This window comes from Microtus oregoni, unplaced genomic scaffold, assembly GCF_018167655.1.
Source record: "Microtus oregoni isolate MIOR12 unplaced genomic scaffold, Mior012 000063F_ref0000156, whole genome shotgun sequence".
Lineage (NCBI taxonomy): Eukaryota > Metazoa > Chordata > Mammalia > Rodentia > Cricetidae > Microtus > Microtus oregoni.
Genome location: NW_024543873.1, coordinates 10122992 through 10141190, shown reverse-complemented (window position 1 = coordinate 10141190; position 18199 = coordinate 10122992). Strand labels below are relative to the sequence as shown.

Here is an 18199-nt window from a genome sequence, read left to right as displayed (position 1 = left end):
AGGAAACTATGTGTCATCCAAATATCTGATAAAGTTTTATATGCAAATATATAAGGAACTCTACAACTGGACAGTAAAAAAGCTAAACTAAAATCAAATCAGATAACTCAATTAGAAATGGTTCAAAGGTCCAATGTGGCTCAGAGTTAGAGCAGTTTCCTAGTGTGCAGAAAATCCTAAGTACCACTTGCAGCATACATGCGCATGCACAAGCACCTACACGCATACAAGAGAGAGAGGGAGGGAGAAAAAAAAAGGACTTGATAGGCATGCTCCAAAGAAAATATTTGAACGGAGAACAGGTATACACAAAGGCATTGGACATCATTAACCATTTGAGTGATTTGATTGGTACCACCGCAAGTAAAAAAAAATGCTATGATGTATTGCCCTACAGTTGTCATAATGACTATCATAAAAAAATTCAGTTACAAACCCTGCAATCTACAATGGTGACCTGCCTTCATGATCTGATTGTGCAATAAAGGCACAAATGTAGCAGGAGTAGCCAATCTGAGTCTCACCCAATATAAAAACCACACTTAACTGCAGGCTCAATGGTACTTTTGGAATTTTCTGTCTTACATTGGTTTTTTTTTTTTTTTGCATTACTAGTCTTTTGTTTATATACTGTGGTTTCTGGTTCGGTGTTTTTATGGTTTTTGTTTGTGTCTATATGTGTTTCTTATGCTTTTAAAAATTCTTTTTTTTAAAAAAAATCACCTGTTTGACTTCTAAAGAGAGAGAGAGATGGCATATAGAGTTAGATGGGGGAGAGCAGGAAGGATCTGGGAGGCGTTGAGGGAGGGGAAACTGTTATCAGAATATATTATATGAAAATACTATCTTAATAGAAATAGTAAATAGTAAAGGCTGACAAGAATTTGGGGGAAAATGTAACTCTAGGCACTGCTGGTGGGAATGTTGATCGGTTCAGCCACTAGGAAAGGCGGTATGGAGATTCCTCAGAAAATTAAAAATAGAATTCTTACATGATTCATTAATCTCTTTTCCTGGTGTAAATCCAGAGGAATTGAAGTCGGGATCTAAAAGATTTGCACTATCATGTTCACTGCAGCCAATGACGAAAGAATAGATAAAGTAAATGTGGCTTATACACATCATGGAATACTATTTATCCTAAAAGGAAAATGCTGCCATTCATGATAACAAGAATGAGCTTAGAAGATAAGTAAAATAAGCTATACACAGAAGGGTAAATACTATATTGTTGTCACATAAACGATTAATGTAACATAACATAGTTCTATTCACAGAAGCAGAATATGGGGGCTGCCAGCGATCAGGGGAAAGATGAAGCAGATATTAATACTCAAAGCATATAAAGTTTCAGTTATACAAAATTAGTAAGTACTAGAGAGCACAGAACAATTATTATACTTAATATACTATATTATAGACTTAAAATTAAAAATAATAGTCCAAAAATTATCACAAAAATTAATAAATAAGGGGAATGACGAAACAACTGGAGTCGATGGGTAGATTTTTGGCATTCACTGTCTTTATGCTTCCATAGTTGTACATTTATCACCAAACTCACCAAATTATGTATGTTCAGCATATATAGCCTTTTACATGTCATAACACGATAAAGTATCTTTAAAACTTTTTTATTACATTTGTTATTTGTGTATGTGTATGAGTACATGCAAGTCAGAGTACAACTCATAAAAGTTCATTCTCTCTTTCTATTATGTGGATCCTGGGAATCCACTGCAGGTCACAAGGCTTAGTGGCAAGCACCTTTACCTATTGATGGTTCTCAATAATATGTTGTAAAAAATTCTATTCTTTCATTTAATATTCATAACATAGCTTTGTCTTCTTTCTTTGTTTACTACTTCTCCAGTTATTTAAATAAATATTAAAATGTTGTAGGAACTCAATAATACATATTTTTGGACTGAATGAAGACAAGTACCAGATATCAAAATGGCAACTAGTGTAGCATAATTCTTAAGAGCATAGGTTATAGAGGTAGAAGTGGAGACCAATTCTGATGCTATATTTATCAACTGTGAAACTGTTACTTAGTATTTCAAAGCTTTCTTTTTCTTTATCTATAAATTAGATAGTGAAAGTAATAAAGTATAGATTTATAAAATGTTGTAGACACAAATTTCACAAAAATTTCTCAATTCCTTCTAGCTCTCTTTATTCAAGTTTTAGATTCTGATCTATGACCCCCCAACATTTCAATGATCTATTCCCCTCCATAATTTTAAGTAGCTGTTAAGTGTTATTAATACTCATTGACATTCCACCAATTAAGTATACTGAACAAAAATTTACCCAAGAAAAACCTAGTTTCTAGGGTTTTAAAAAAAGCATCCTTACAATTTATAACATTAAGAAGAAACTGTACACAGAACCACTACATTATACTCTTGTCCAACTGCAGATTCTTAGAAAAACCCAGAAGGCTAAAAGTCCATGCTAAAGCCAACACTACTAATTTTTAAACATTTAGACAGCAGGGCAAGCTAAACATGCACCTCGCTTACACTTCCTGAGCTACTTTCGGTAATCAGAAGACACATCATAGGAGTTATAATTCTAGGTTTGGGAACACTGCTAGGGAGTAGACGAGTGGCCTTGGCTCATCACTGTACAGAAGATTCTTTCATGTTCTGCTTCACATGATGATACAGCATGTGAAAACACTTCAAAAGGGCTAAGACACCCAACCATGAGCCAGACCAACTGCATAGGAAAATGATCTCTACTGTGCTTATTGTGCTCCACTGTATCTAATTAGGTTCAAAAATAATTCCAGACAACAAACCCCAAAAGACATGAGACAGAAGCCTCTCTCAGCTGTTTTGAGAAAGAATGAGAGAAGTCAAAGCAATCTCAAATGACCTTTTCCTGAAAATGACAGACTACTCAATTGTTTCAGAAGAAAAAAGTTAAATAGCATAAGACAAAGACTAACTTTTCTATTAAAGAAGTTTAATAATTCTCATTTATAATGTTTTATACTCCATTAACATTGTAATTACACTTAGAGATCAGGGTGGGGAGGTTAGACAGAAATAGTTATGAATCTATACGCTGCTAAGCATAAACAAGACGCAGTATAGTTTGTCTTTCAAAAGCAACAAATATTTAGAGGCTTTATAGTAAATTAAACTAATAAGTAAACAAACCCTTTTCTCCAAAGCAGTTAAAATTGTCACTATGCATTAGTGAGTGAAGGTTTTAGAGAAAAAGTGGGCCATGTAGAATGGGCATAGTTTAAATGGAAAGAAGGGAGACTAGAAGCATTCAGATAAGGGAAAAACTTAGAATAAAAGCACAGAAGCGGGATTTCAATGCTGACTGCACACCTACTACAGTCAGCATGGAATAAGATGTCAAGGATTAGTTCAAAGCCTAAACAGAAGGAAGTATGGTAAACAATATATGAAACTACACATGACATATTATCAAAGCACAATGAGTAATAATTCTGCCTGCTGGATTTAGGGAAACTAATAAGAGAACATAAGCCATTTAAGCTGAATTCAGATAGGGTATTCTGGACAAAGTAAATACATGGGAAAAGATATCATTGTGAAAGAATATTTAGGACAGATCAGCATGGGAAGTAGAACTTGCAGACACCAGAGTATTAGAACTGAGTTAGAAAGACAATATGATGCAATATTAAGAAGTATCTTTTTCCTGGAGGCAATAAAAAGACATCAGAAAATTTAACTATAATTAAACTATAAAATTAATATTTTTAAAAATATTAAACCTGGATTAAAGTGGTATTTTATTTAAGTATGCATCATTAGGTTGGTAGCTTGAATAATATTCACCACTTGACAATCCTGAAACTTGATGATTTTTCACTTGGGAATATAAATAGAAGAAACACTTGAATATTATGTGTTAATTTTAATTAACACCTTGACAAAATTTATAATAGAAAAATATTTTAGGGCATCAAATAAATCATAGAATTTAACAAAAGTAACCATAAAACTTGAACATACCCCTGTGTCTGTGTCAGACTTTGATGAACTTAGACTTTCCTGCGATGGTGATGGTGACACACGGCCTAAAAGCAGCATAGTAATTGTTAAAAAACATATATGAATATAAGCTAATCTACCAACAAAAATATTCTGAAATAATAATAGTCAAAATAGAATACCCTGGAAAAACACATTTTCTAAATGTGAACTATAACCACACAAGCACCTACATGTTTGTCTTTATCATTTTTATCAATTTTAATAAAAGAGCTTAAACAGTTCCCTAAATTAGTAAACAAAATATCATCTAATCTTCATTATTCATAGTGAATACATTTTTACTAATTACAAAAAGTAGCAAGGGGAAACAGCAAAAGACCAATAAAAGGTCTGAGCTGAGGTCAGGCTTCAAAGGTAACTGCAATTGTCTTTTTGCCTTAGGTAGAACAAGAAATGTCCTTGTAGAACAAGAAAAGCTCACTCACTCTACAAGTAACCCATTTGAAATTTGGTCACATCATCTTCAATTATATATTATGACATACATTAAGGAAATCCACAAAGGTTTTCTAAAGAATACAGGGTCCCCAGGTCTGGTGGCACAGCCCCATTAACTCAAGATCCTCGTGAGGTTGAGGCAAGATCTTATGTTCAAAGCCTGCCTGAGCTACAAAGAGAGTTCAAGGCCAGACTGGGCATCACAGTGAGATACTGTAATTTCTTAGACTGAGAGACAGATTGTATAGAGATTAATCATAGATGACTGGTATACTGTGTTCTTTAAATTGGTATTGCACTCTATATTCTCACCAATGGTTAACTCTATTTTCTTTTCTCCCATTTCTTAACGTCTTATTTTCAACCTTAGATGATTAGGAAAGAGATGATTTGTGGATAAAGTTAGTTACATTAAAAATTATAAGAAAGTTGGGCCAGGAGGTGGTAGCGTACACCTTTAATTCCAGCACTTGGGAGGTAGAGGCAAGCAGATCTCTGGGAGTTTGAAGCCAACCTGATCTACAAGAGCTAGTTCCAGGACAGCTAGGACTGTTACACAGAGAAACCATGTCTCGAAAAACAACAATAACAAATATATATATATATATATATATATATGAAAGTTAGCTCATACAATTAGAGTTCCTGCTTAATTAAATTTTTAGTGATAGTGTTTACATATATTCATAATATTCTGAGGTCAGTTTTTTGTTGTCAGTTAACAGTTTTTCATATATCCACTGATTTCATATATCCACAAACTTAATTATTCTTCATGGCTTAATTTTCTTAATCTTTCTTTACATAGTGGGTATACGTAGTATTTTTATTATTTCTCCAGTTTAATTCAATCTTTCATTTTAATTTAGGATAGAAGTGAAGGTTGCCAGGGGAAACCAAGTAATTTCTAAGTGTTTGATACAATTACATATTTACAAGAAAAGGTATAAATCAAAAGCTATGTGGTATTCTTTTCATTAGGTCTAGAGATTTTTGCTATTGCTGTTTATCTTATTTTTATTTAGTTTTGAGACAGTCTTGCTATATAAGCCATATCATCCTTAAATTTCTGACCATCTTGCCTCAGTCCTGCAAAGAGTCAAGATTATAGGTGTACAACACCATATGATGTAAATGCTGGCTAGTATGATAAGTAGTGTTTCCTACAAATCACTGACCAGTTAAAGGAAGCAATACAGTTGAATATTCGTTATTAGATTTGGAACTTGTTGGATTTTTTAAATAATTGCATGGTCTTTAAATGTTCAGCATCCCTAATCTGAAAAAAAAACGAAACCTAAAATTCTTTAAACTTAGAAACCTTTGAGCACTTTTTCAACATTTCATGAGTTTCAGATTACAAAGCATTTTTAGTTTGAGAACTGAGGATTCTCAACAAATGCTACACCTAAAACGCAAAAAAAAAAAACAGATTTACTTAGATATTTAATGAAATGAAAAATACCTTCAGTATTGTATTTCATTCGCATATTGTTGAAATAGTCAAAAGCATTTTTTAAAGCCCATATCCTCACTATATTGTCTTGTCCAGCTGAGGCAAGTAATCGGCCACAGTGAGAAAATTTCATTGTCCAAACAGCTCCCTATGAAAACAGAAGGTTCAAAATGACTTTACAAGCTTAAGAGACGTTCCTTTAACCCAACCTTTAAAGTTCTACCGCATTATACATAGTAAGATAACACTAATTTTCCTAACATGTGTTACAGCCACTTGTGCAATAGTGCTACCAGAAAGGGAAGCTTTCAGAAGAAAGGTCTGTTAGGATCATTAACATTTCCTATATTTTAACCTAACAAATTTAAAACCCCAAACTATGTTCACATATTAATAAAAATGAGGGGTATTTTTGGTTGCATATAGGCATGTGTGTGTGGACTTAAGTGTAGAGGTCAGAGGGTAACCTCAGGTGCCATTTATGAGAGTCCCTATGTAGCTAGAAGCACAAACCACGGTTTGGAAACTCCAGTCCCTTAGCAGGACTGAAAAGAATAAGGCCTAGCCTACCTTAGCTGCCTATAGCATAGTGCCCATATCATGAGACACTTCAAAGGACCTAAACAGTTTGGTCTTATTCTGCTTTTCTCTCTACAGTACATGACTAGACTCTCTATAGAAACTGAAATCTTTGGATATGTATATGATCAGAAAAGTTTTAAAGAATAGGAGTCTTTAGTAGGAAGGCCAAATCCTATTCCAACAAATAAGGTTATAACACAGACTTAGGTATATTAAAAACATTAGCTGCCTATGGATTCTTTATCTAAGTTAGAAGCAAGTTAATTAACTTAAATAGCGTTTATTTCTATAAAAGTCAAATACAGTAAAAAATCATTTGGATCCCAATATAATGGGCTTTTTACTTATTATTATTATTATTATTATTATTGTTTTTTTTGAGACAGTGTTTCTCTCTGTAGTCCTAGCTATCCTGGAACTAGCTCTTGTAGACCAGGCTGGCCTCAAACTCACAGAGATCCACCTGCCTTTGCCTCCTGAGTGCTGGGATTAAAGGCGTGTGCCACCACTGCACGGTGAGGCTTTTTACTTAAGTAGGAAATAAAGGTGAACTCAACATAGTATAAAAATTTTTATCAAATAGATCTTTCACTTCCTTGGTCAGAGTTACCCCAAAATATTTTATGCTATTTGTGGCTATCGTGAAAGGTGATGCTTCTCTGATTTCCCTCTCTGCATCCTTATCCTTAGTGTATAGGAGGGCAACTGATTTTTTGGAGTTGATCATGTATCCTGCCACATTACTAAAGGTGTTTATCAGCTGTAGGAGTTCTTTGGTAGAGTTTTTGGGGTCGCTTATGTATACTATCATATCATCTGCAAATAACGAAAGTTTAACTTCTTCCTTTCCAATTAGAATCCCCTTGATCCCCTTATGTTGTCTTACCGCTATTGCTAGAACTCCAAGCACTATATTGAAGAGGTATGGAGAGAGTGTTCCTGATTTTAGTGGGATGGCTTTGAGTATCTCTCCATTTAATTTGATGATAGCTGTCGGCTTGCTGTAAATAGCTTTTATTATATTTAGGTATGACCCTTGTATCCCTAATCTCTCCAAGACCTTTATGACTCTAGAGGGGTTCTCAGGGGTCCAGAGAGATGTCCCCAACTAGGTCCTTGGGCAGCTGAGGAGAGAGAGCCTGAAATGGCCCTATCCTATAGCCATACTAACGAATATCTTACATATCACCATAGAACCTTCATCTGGCAATGGATGGAGATAGAGACAGAGACCCACATTGGAGCACCGGACTGAGCTTCCAAGGTCCAAATGAGGAGCAGAAGGAGGGAGAACATGAGCAAGGAAGTCAGGACCGCAAGGGGGTATCCCACCCACTGAGACGGTGGGGCTGATCTATTGGGAGCTCACCAAGGCCAGCTGGACTGTGACTGAAAAAGCATGGGATAAAACCGGACTCTCTGAATATGGTGGACAATGAGGGCTGCTGAGAAGCCAAGGACATTGGCACTGGGTTTTGTTCCTACTGCACGTACTGGCTTTGTGGGAGCCTAGTCTGTTTGGATGCTCACCTTCCTAGACCTGGATGGAGGGGGGAGGATCTTGGACTTCCCACAGGGCAGGGAACCCTGACTGCTCTTAGGACTTAGGAGAGGGAGGGGGAGGGGAGTGGGGCGTGGGAAGTTGGGGGAGGGAAAAGGGAGGCGGGGAAGAGGTGGAAATTTTTAATAAAAAAATAAAAACATAAATGTAAACTTCACAGATAAAAAAATTAGTAAGTTCCAAAATGAAACCACAGTAAAATTTAAAACATTGATGTATAGTTTAATAGCACAAAAATTTAATTTCAATGTGGCCACTGCTTATAGTTGCTTTGTAGTTAGGGCAACGCAGGCTTTATTTGATTCCTTGATCAAGGGCACAGCCTAGTTTACCTATGTCTGAGTTTAACTGCTATAGTCCTTACGTTCCTAGATTTGTAGACACTATCTGCAATCAAATCTGAGGATTTCCGTCTACATTGTTAGGCTTGAATTTTTTCTTTGCAGTATTAGTGATCAGAGCAGAGCCTCATGTATATGAAGGAAACACTACGACAAAACCACATCCCCAGTATGGTACTTTTGAAATCTTAAAGAATGTAAACCTCTAACTATTTCTAGCTTGGCTGAATATTTTACTGTGGAAAACACAGTAGGATTCTGAATACTTTTTACCAAAGTGCTAGGGATTGAAAGCAGGGCTTTATGTATGCTATTGAAAATCTCTAAGTATCCATATTTATTTAAATTGTGGTTGGAAATATTTAAAATACTTTTATAAGTGACAGACTATTTTCTAATTTAAGTGCTGCAAAGATTGGTCTCTCTGCATAGTTTTCTTAATAATACAGCCTAGAGATTATTTATTGCAAACCTTTTTTATTTTGAGATTGGGTTGCCCTATATAGCACAGGCTGGCCTTGATCTCATCTTCCTGCCTCAGCCTTCTGTGTGCCACGATTATAGGTCCAAGAAACTACATTCAGCCTAAAACATTACTCCTTAAACAATATTCGAGACAAACACTGCATTATCTATTAATTTAAATAAATTAATATAAATTTAGTGCTCTTGAGTTGAATTAGCAAAAGCATATACATTGGTAAAGATAAGTTAAATAGAAGCCTCAAAAAATACCCTAGCAGTCATGAAAAATGAAATAGTTGCTTACCATATGTTCACCACTAAGATCTTGCACCACTTTGATCTGATCAAAATCATAAGGTCCTTTGAAACCATGTGCTGCCTTGAATTTAACTGGCCTTGTATATGGCATTCCTTCATCATCACTTGATGAAGGGTCATCTTGATCAGTATGAAACACTGAAGAGAAAAGTAACAAAATTCAATGGTTAATATATATCTAGTTACAATTATATTTTCAAATACATTGATTATCAAGTATACTTTTAGTAAATAGAGAAGCAAAATTTGTCAATTACTATGTAACATATTGGTTGAGAAAATGGAGACTGATGTTACATTGGTTGAATTTATATCCGTTACTTATAATCTGCATGACCGTGGAGAAGTTACTCAACCTTTCTATACCTCTCAGTTTTCTCACCTATAAAATGAGGATAATGATGATACTCCATTGAGTTATGAGATTAAATTAATTAAAATGTAGGTTAATTCTAAGAAGATTATCTGGTATTGTGTGAGTATTAATAAGTGCACTTATTAATAAAAACAAATGAGTAGAATAATAAAGGCACAGTGGGCTACAGTCTCTGCAGATTAAGAAAATCTTTTTACCTTATTTATGGTGTTTACATGTGCATGCCGTGAGATGCATATGGACTCAGTTCTGTCCTTCTACCAAACAGATTACAGGAATTGAACTCTGGTTGTTGGACTTGGCAGCAAGCTCCTTTACCCATGCACATGCCACAGCACAAGAGTAGAGATCAGAGGAATTTTTTTTTTGAGAGTGGTTCTAGCCTTATGCCTTCTTTGAAGCAGGGTTTCTATTGTTTTCCTCTGCTGCTGTGCTACATGCTGCAGACTAGTTGGCCTGTCACCTTGAGGGCAATTCTCTCTCTATCTTCTATGTCATCATAAAATGTTGATGATACTATAGCATCTAGCTTCTAACTGAGTTCCAAAGAACTCCATTGGGCTTGCATGGCAAAATTGCTTTTATCCAATGAAATAATTACCTGGTCACAAGTTTACCTCATTAAAAAATAGCTTTAAAAGTCTATTTATTTTTATGGGCATGAGTGTTTTGCCTCCATGAATGTCTATGTGCTACGTGTGTGCCTGGTGGCCTTGGAGGCCAGAAGTGGGTGTCAGATCCCCTGAAACGAGTTACAGACAGTTCTAGTTTGCCATGAGAGTACTGGGAAATTAAAGATGGATTCTCTGGTGCCCTTAACCACTAAGCCAGTTCTCCAACCCTTTAAAAATATTTTTAAAAGCCAAAAGGTTTGACAAAACCAATTTACACTTAATCATTGTACCATAAATCTTCAAAGTTGTTATAATCACAAAATACTGAACCAATTCATACTTAAAAGGATACATTTATCTTTTTTCATATTTATAAAATTAAGGGAGACACTTGTGATTTATTGAAATACTAAGATATTGGCTATAAAAGTTTATTATGTTCATTGATATAGAGTGCCTTTTATAAACGCCGAGCTAAATTTAGAAAATACACATTAATGGAGTGTTGCAATATCCTCATGCTACTGACCTTCATCTCTTACACTTTTAACCTTATTTATAGCACGTTCACCATATTCCTCAGCAAGATGCTTTGCTCTCTTTACTGATTTTCCAAGGAATTTCTTTAGTTGAGTCCTGAAGAAAAATACACAAAAATGTAGTGACACAATTGTGCAAGGTGAACTACCCACAAACTTAAGATGTATTGTTTAAAACATTAAATGTAGGTATTCAAGTTCTTGGATTCCTTGTTTTTTTTTCTTAATTTACTTAATTTGTGTACATTGGTGTTTTGTCTGCAGTTATGTCTATGAGTTATAGACAGCTGTGAGCCACCATGAGGGTTCTAGGAATTGAACCTGAGTCCTCTGAAAGAGCAGCCACTGCTCTTAACCACTGAGCCATCTCTCCAGCCCCATCAGATTCCTTGTTTTATGGAATGAACATATTCAAGACAATAACCTTCAAAAATATATGAATAAAATTTCTCCCAATTAAGTTTATTCTAAAGCCATACTGTTCAAGTGTTATTGGCAATGGTGGGCTGAGGAAGAGCATGTTTAAGCAGATCTATGGGTCCTATCCCCAGATAATCTGATTTGGAGAGTTCCTGGTGAAGCTATAAACATGCAGTTAAATAATTTTGAAAAAACTACTTTAGAGACTTATCTCTAAGAACGCATTTTACCAACAAAAAGGAAGGGTTAAAGAAAGTCATTGATCTACAAAATAGAATACCCGGGAAGCCTAAGAGGACCTACTTAGTGTGTTTTCTCTTTAATCTGGGTATTCACAACAATAAAATTAGGCCGAGCTTTTCAATAGACACCCCCAAACACAAAGTTACACAAGCATCAAAGCTTATATAAACATGATTCAAATTTTCTCTATTCAATTGAAAAGATATAAATGTCAATCAACAGCCAAATGGATAAATAAGGGTTGGCATAAACTACAATAAAACAAACCCCTACTCTTTGAATTGCCAAGCTCTTATTCATAGTCTTTCCTCATGTTGTTACTTCTGATTCAAATACCCAATACTGATTACTAGTTTTTATTTACCCTTTAGGTCTTAGATCAAATAATCTTCTCTCAAAAAGACCTTCTTTGAGCCAAAACATGTTTTCTTGTTGTAGACTTTCATAGCACCTTGCAGTTTTCTTTTACAGCAATCATTATAAATAAAGGTACACTTTTGTGCATGATTACATATTCAGTATCTGCCTCCTCATTTACACAGAAGGTCCCTGAAGGTATGAGTGTAATTGTCTTAACTACTGTATCCACAGCAACTAATTCCTGTGTGGTTCATAGAAAGACTGCAATCAATGTATTTGTCTTTTGTGCTAACATGAAGAGATGACCATGACGTATTTGATTTACAATAAAAAAAAAGCAAGCTAAGAATCTACAGACATAATGTAACCCCTCTCTTATGAGAACCAAAAAATTCTAGGGTATAGCTCATAGTCCTTGCTTAGCATGTGCTGGTCCCTAGCTTTGATTCGCCAGCATTGACAAAGAAATTAAAGAATCTTGATAATAATCTGTGAAATAATCATAAACTTTCATTTTCAATTTTATACATTTCTGTTGCTACTTTCAGTCATCAGAAAACAGAGAAGACAAAACTAATTTTATAGTGCTGGGGATTGAGCCCAGGACCTTGTATAAGCTACGTGAGCACTCTACCATTAAGCTACAAAGCATCCCTGTGAAACCAGTTTCTAAAACCAAAATAAGGTGCCTACTCTAAAGTTATAGTTTATGGATAACTATAGGTTCATTACAATGATGTTTAGTTTTAATTGCTAATTTGACACACTCTAAAATCACCTGAGAAGGGTGGCTTAATAAGGAACTCTCTAGATTGGGCTGGCCTGTGAACGTGTCTATGAGGGGATTATCTTGATTAATAATGGGAAGATTGTGGGTGACGCCATTCCCTGGGTAGGGGATCTAGATTGTTTAAGAGAGAAGAAAGTGAACTGAGCACTAAGTGCAGGTATTAGTTCACTGCTCTCAGCTCTTCACTGTGGATGTCTTATGACTATCTACTTAAAGTTCCTACTACCTTAACATTTCTGCAATTATGGGCTGTGAGCCAAATGCACCCTTTCTTTCTTAAGATGCTCTTATCAGGGTAGTTTATCAGACCAACAGGAAATGAAACTATGATGATTGCTATTTAAAAGCCAAGAAGACATTTAAATCACTGTAGATGTGACGTTCTAAATATGTTTTATGTTTATGTTTTGTTTTTGTTTTCAAGACAGGGTTTCTCTACGTAGTCTTTCTTGGCTGTCTGAAACTAGCTCTGTAGATCAAGGTGGTCTTGAACTCAGAGATTCTGCCTGACCCTTCCTTCAAGTGCTAGGATTAAAGGTGTATACACTAGGCTCAGCTATAGACACCTATGATTTTAAAATGGTACTATTTAGTAGATTCCTTTTCACTGATGAATAGGGTCTGTTACCACTTGTACTATTCTCAGGACCTTTTGAACAGGATTCTCTTAAGCTCAATTACTAGTTGCTTCCTCAGTCTTCAAAACAACTTGTTATGATCCAGGAAAAGTCAGAACCAGGGGCCAATCTATACTGTCTACTGGCTGCATTATTGGTTTATCTCATCATTCAGTATAAATATTTTTTTTTGTTGATTTTTCGAGACAGGGTTTCTCTGTAGCTTTTTGGTTCCTGTCCTGGAACTAGCTCTTGTAGACCAGGCTGGTCTCGAACTCACAGAGATCCGCCTGTCTCTGCCTCCCGAGTGCTGGGATTAAAGGCGTATGCCACCACCGCCCAGCCCAGTGTAAATATTTCTATGTTCTATGTGTATGATTGTAAGAAAAAAGTCTGGAAAGAGTTACTATATACACAGACTATTGTGCTATGTATGGGTCTTTTATCATTTTCTGATTACAACCTTGCAATCAGAATATTACCAAGCAGTCTCAGTCTCACATGCCAACTTTTATGTCAAATTTTTCAGGTTCTCTGTTGCTTTAGAAGCGCGGGCACTAGATGACCAGATTTAAGAAATGATGTATGAATAAAAAATGAGACATATAGACCCATTTTCTGAAGAAAAAATTTCTGAGTACAATTTTTTTCTTAGAAAATGAGCTTTAACAGAACATAGTGATGCACACCTATAATCACAACACTCAGGATAAAGAAGCAGGAAAGTTGTGAGTTCACACCAGCCTGACCTGGTGTAGAAAGCCATATAGTGACAACTTGTATAAGAAAACCAAAACAGAACATAAATGAGCTGTAGGGCATCAACTATATGACAGTTCACCTGGATGTTTATGTTTCCTGAACAATTCCTAACTCTTTGGATCCTGACAGCTGTCAGTGTTAGACAGCCAAGTTTCAAACACCTGGTGTTAACATATATCTGCATTTTGGTACATCTTTTCTAAATAGTCAGATTTAAGTGGATCATACATTTTGGATGTTATATGACAATACTGACAATTTAGTGACTCAGGCATAATCAGACATACTCTATATGAGCACCTATATACTATGTATTTGTGGGGTAACAGAAGAATCATATGATCATAAACCTTTCATATCACATTGTCTAGCTATTTAAAATGTGTTTGCTTTAGGCTCACCCTCCTTGAGGATCTATAGGAAGCTAATGGCTACTAAGAGAAAGAAACATTTCTTCACCATAGTCACTGATAAACTGTCCATGCTCCTGTAAGTAACCCTTATTAAACAAACTGGGTAACTTAAAACAAAACAAAACAACAAATAAACAAAATCAGCCAGGCAGTGGTGGTGCAAAGCTTCAATCCCAGCACTTGGGAGTCAGAGGCAAGCAGATCTCTGTGAGTGAGAGGTCAGCCTGGTCTACAGAGTTAGTTCCAGAACAGCCAAGGCTACACAGAGAAAACTTGTCATGAAAAATAAAAATATGAAAAAATTAAAAATATATGAAAGAAGAAGGGAAACTATTTAAAAAGAGAACAAAGATCAGCAGGAGTGAGGGGCAAGAAAAGGCAATAGGTGCGAATATGATAAAATCCATTATACACATGTAAGAAAATGTCATAAGGAACATGTAAAATATATACTGATAAAATAATTTGCTTTTGAAATTAGAATATGGAATTAAGATAACATGCTAAAGAGGAAAAAATAAGTTATGTGGCTATAGATTTAGATTTGCTATGAACTGGAGTAGTTAGAAAGAAATATAAATAAGGTTTGGAAAGATGAAGAGAAGGGGGAAGATATCTAAGGACAACGATGTTCTTCTATTCACAATTCTAGCATCTAGGATGGAAAACAATATAAGGATGATACAAAATATATTATTGGTCATTTACTTTATGTCAGATGCTTTCAAGACGACCTAAACAAATGTAAGATACTCATAGTTAGCCAATAGAGGGTAGAGATGGTTTGGGTAGATATTTAACATGATTTAAAATCTTCTGGAGGGAAACCACATATTTCATTCAAAGCAATTCTCTCAAGTTGAAAGAAATTATGAGAAAGAAGTTACTGAAATTAAGTGGTAGCAGATATATTCAAGCAATATGACAAGGATTGATTTTCTTAGGAATTTCCTGGGAGATTAATGTATGGTTATGGCAGTTAGTAGAAGCAAGAGAATAACACTGGGATGATGGTAATATAAGGTAATAGTGTCGGGTTAGAAGCCTTGGAAGAGTGTAACTGATTTTAGCAGACACATCTCTTTAAAGGGTCTGTTTTACTGTAATGTAAAAAGTGGCTAAGAACAATCTGGTACTACAGTTTTTATATTACATTTTTTTTGATTAAAAAAGCATGGAATTTTTTTTCCTTTTCTAGTAAATACTTAAAAAGAAGGAAAGGTGTGTAGAGTAGTAACTCACGTTTTCTGCTTTAACCGTCCACCGTCAGTATCTGTTTGTTGTGACTGCAACTTTTCTTCATCATCAGATTGTGTGGCGTCATTGCTGCAAGAAGGGTGAGTCATTTTAAAAGAAGCCATTTCTCTTCTCAAAAATATCCTTTTATGTTTACTATGCAGCAACTAATCAGAATAAGAAAAACTATCTTGATATGCTTATATAACTTCAAATTAATGAATAACCTGAGAATTACTAAATAGTTTCCAAGAGTAAAGACTGGAATCTTAAAGCAAGATGCAATTTGCAAAATTTAAATGAATGCAATTTAATAGCTTATTAAAATCCTACTATATGAAGTCTGTGTATATCAACAATAAAATAACCTGTAGATAGCTTTTTCTTGGTCCACCAGGCACAACATATATTAAATTTAATAAAAGGTCTTTGCTCTTCTAGAACTTATTCCTTAGGTCCTCATTACATCTCATAATGAAAATCAATCGTTTTGCTCTAAAGCAGTTTTCAAATACTTACAAAGCAAAATTTTAGAATACTAAATGATCCTCACACATATGGCTTTTTAGTCTTAATGTTTTGATTCTGTCTCCAGCATAAATCATTTTAAATGACAAGAAACTAAATAGTATGAGATTTAAGATTTAGAATAATTTCCACAAGTAACTACATGGTATATCAATAATCAGAGGCAAAGATCAAAGGTAAATAATGCATACTCAAGCTAATTTTACTTTTAGATTAAAACAGAGGACTGAGTTTAACTAAGGAGGGACAGTTGTAGTTCAAAAAAAGTTAAATAACATTAAGTCATACCTTACATACTCCTTTGTCCTTCTCATGATGTGTAGAGTGAGAGGATTAATACCTGTTGGCAACTTTTCTTCAGCAAGACTTAGAGGTATTTCTTCTCCAGTATCCAGGTTCTTAATCATTACACTGGCTAAAATTTCCTAGAGGTAAAAAATAACACCCAGATGACTTTCAACTTAATTATCTTTAAATTTTTATATTAGTTTTAATTATGTATGTTGTGCACAGAGGCCAGAGGTGTTGGATCTCTTGGAGCTGGTGTTACAGGTAGTTGTGGATTGTGGTTCTGGGACTCAAACACAGGTCCTCTGGAAGAACAGTAGTACTCTTAACTGTTGAGCCATCTCTCCAGCCTTTAATTATCTTTTTTGAGTCTAGAAAATTCTCAAAATGTTAAGGATTTTCTAGATAGTCACTACTGGGCACAATAAACTTAAACATTTATGCTGAGATATAATTCTCATACCATAAAATATTATCCCTTAAAACATGCAATTCAATGGTTAATAACATATTATAGTTCTTACTTTATGATTAAATTATAATATTTGATTGCTCATAAAGGAAATCAGTTGCACATTAGCTCTCAATCCCATTTAATTATTTCTTAGTCTCTGGTAATTACTAATCTACTTTCTGTCTGTATTGATTTGTTTATTCAGGACATTTCATAAATTCACTCAAAAAATATATGTATAATGCATGCACACACACACATACACACACACACTAACATACAATGCATCTTGATTCTTTTATTTAGCATGCTATTTTTAAGGTTTATCCAAATACCAATATCGTTTTCTTTTTTAACTGCTGAAAAATATACTATTGAATGGGAATACTATATTTTATTTAAGGATTCATCCATCATACATGTTTGTGCTGTTTCCATTTTTAGCAATTATAAATAATGCTGCTTTGAATATCTTGTACATTTGTGTGTGAATATGTTTCCATTTTTCTTTAGTATAAAAAAAATGGAACTGCTGGGTCATGGTAATATTAACATTTTAAGAAAAGGTAAACTGTTTTCCAAGGTATAATTTAGAAAAATGTATTATTTTATTTGAACATATTTGAGAAAGGGTCTGTTGAACTGTTTTCCAAAGTATAATTTAGAAAAATGTATTATTTTAACACATTTGAGAAAGGGTCTAGTTATGTTAGTCAGGATGACCTCAAACTAATGATCTGCTATCATTGGCCTTCAAGGAATTGAAATTATTTTTATTTTCCGTGTATGGTGTTTTGCTGGCATGTATGTCTGGGCACCACATGTACATAATTCTGATGGAGGCCAGAAGAGGGCATTAGATCCCCTGGAACTGGAGTTACAGACAGCTGTAATCATGCGTGTTCTAGAAATCAAACCTGGGTCCTTTAGAAGGACAACCATTGCTTTTAGCTGCAGGGCCATCTCGCTAGCTCCCCATTCTAACGTTCAAAAATAAGAAACCATGGGGGGCTGGAGAGATGGCTCAGTGGTTAAGAGCACTGCCTGCTCTTTCAAAGGTCCTGAGTTCAATTCTCGGCAACCACATGGTGGCTCACAACCATCTGTAAAGAGGTCTGGTACCCTCTTCTGGCCTGCAGACATGCACACAGACAGAATATTGCATACTAAATAAATAAATATTTAAAAAAAATAAGAAACCATTATAGAGTTAGGGAAATGGCTCAGCAAATGAAAGGTCTTAAGGCCAACTCAGATGGCCTGAGTTCAATACAAAGGACTTACACAGTAGAATGAGAGATCTGAGTCTTACAAAGTATCCTCTGACTTTCCTATTTGTACTGTGGCAT

At 34.9% G+C, this 18199-nt stretch overlaps 1 protein-coding gene across 4 annotated transcripts in view; it reads right to left on the bottom strand.

Annotated features, from left to right (window-relative positions):
* LOC121439854 (WD repeat-containing protein 44) overlaps positions 1-18199 on the bottom strand; it is a 109132-nt gene that overhangs the window by 25988 nt on the left and 64945 nt on the right. For all 4 annotated transcript variants that reach the window (XM_041640465.1, XM_041640467.1, XM_041640466.1 and 1 more), the window contains 6 exons: positions 16397-16533; positions 15587-15670; positions 10730-10836; positions 9197-9348; positions 5953-6091; positions 4008-4072 (listed from right to left, as the gene is read on the bottom strand). In XM_041640465.1, coding sequence (XP_041496399.1) covers positions 4008-4072; positions 5953-6091; positions 9197-9348; positions 10730-10836; positions 15587-15670; positions 16397-16533 — 684 coding nt within the window. The remainder of the gene's footprint in view (positions 1-4007; positions 4073-5952; positions 6092-9196; positions 9349-10729; positions 10837-15586; positions 15671-16396; positions 16534-18199) is intronic.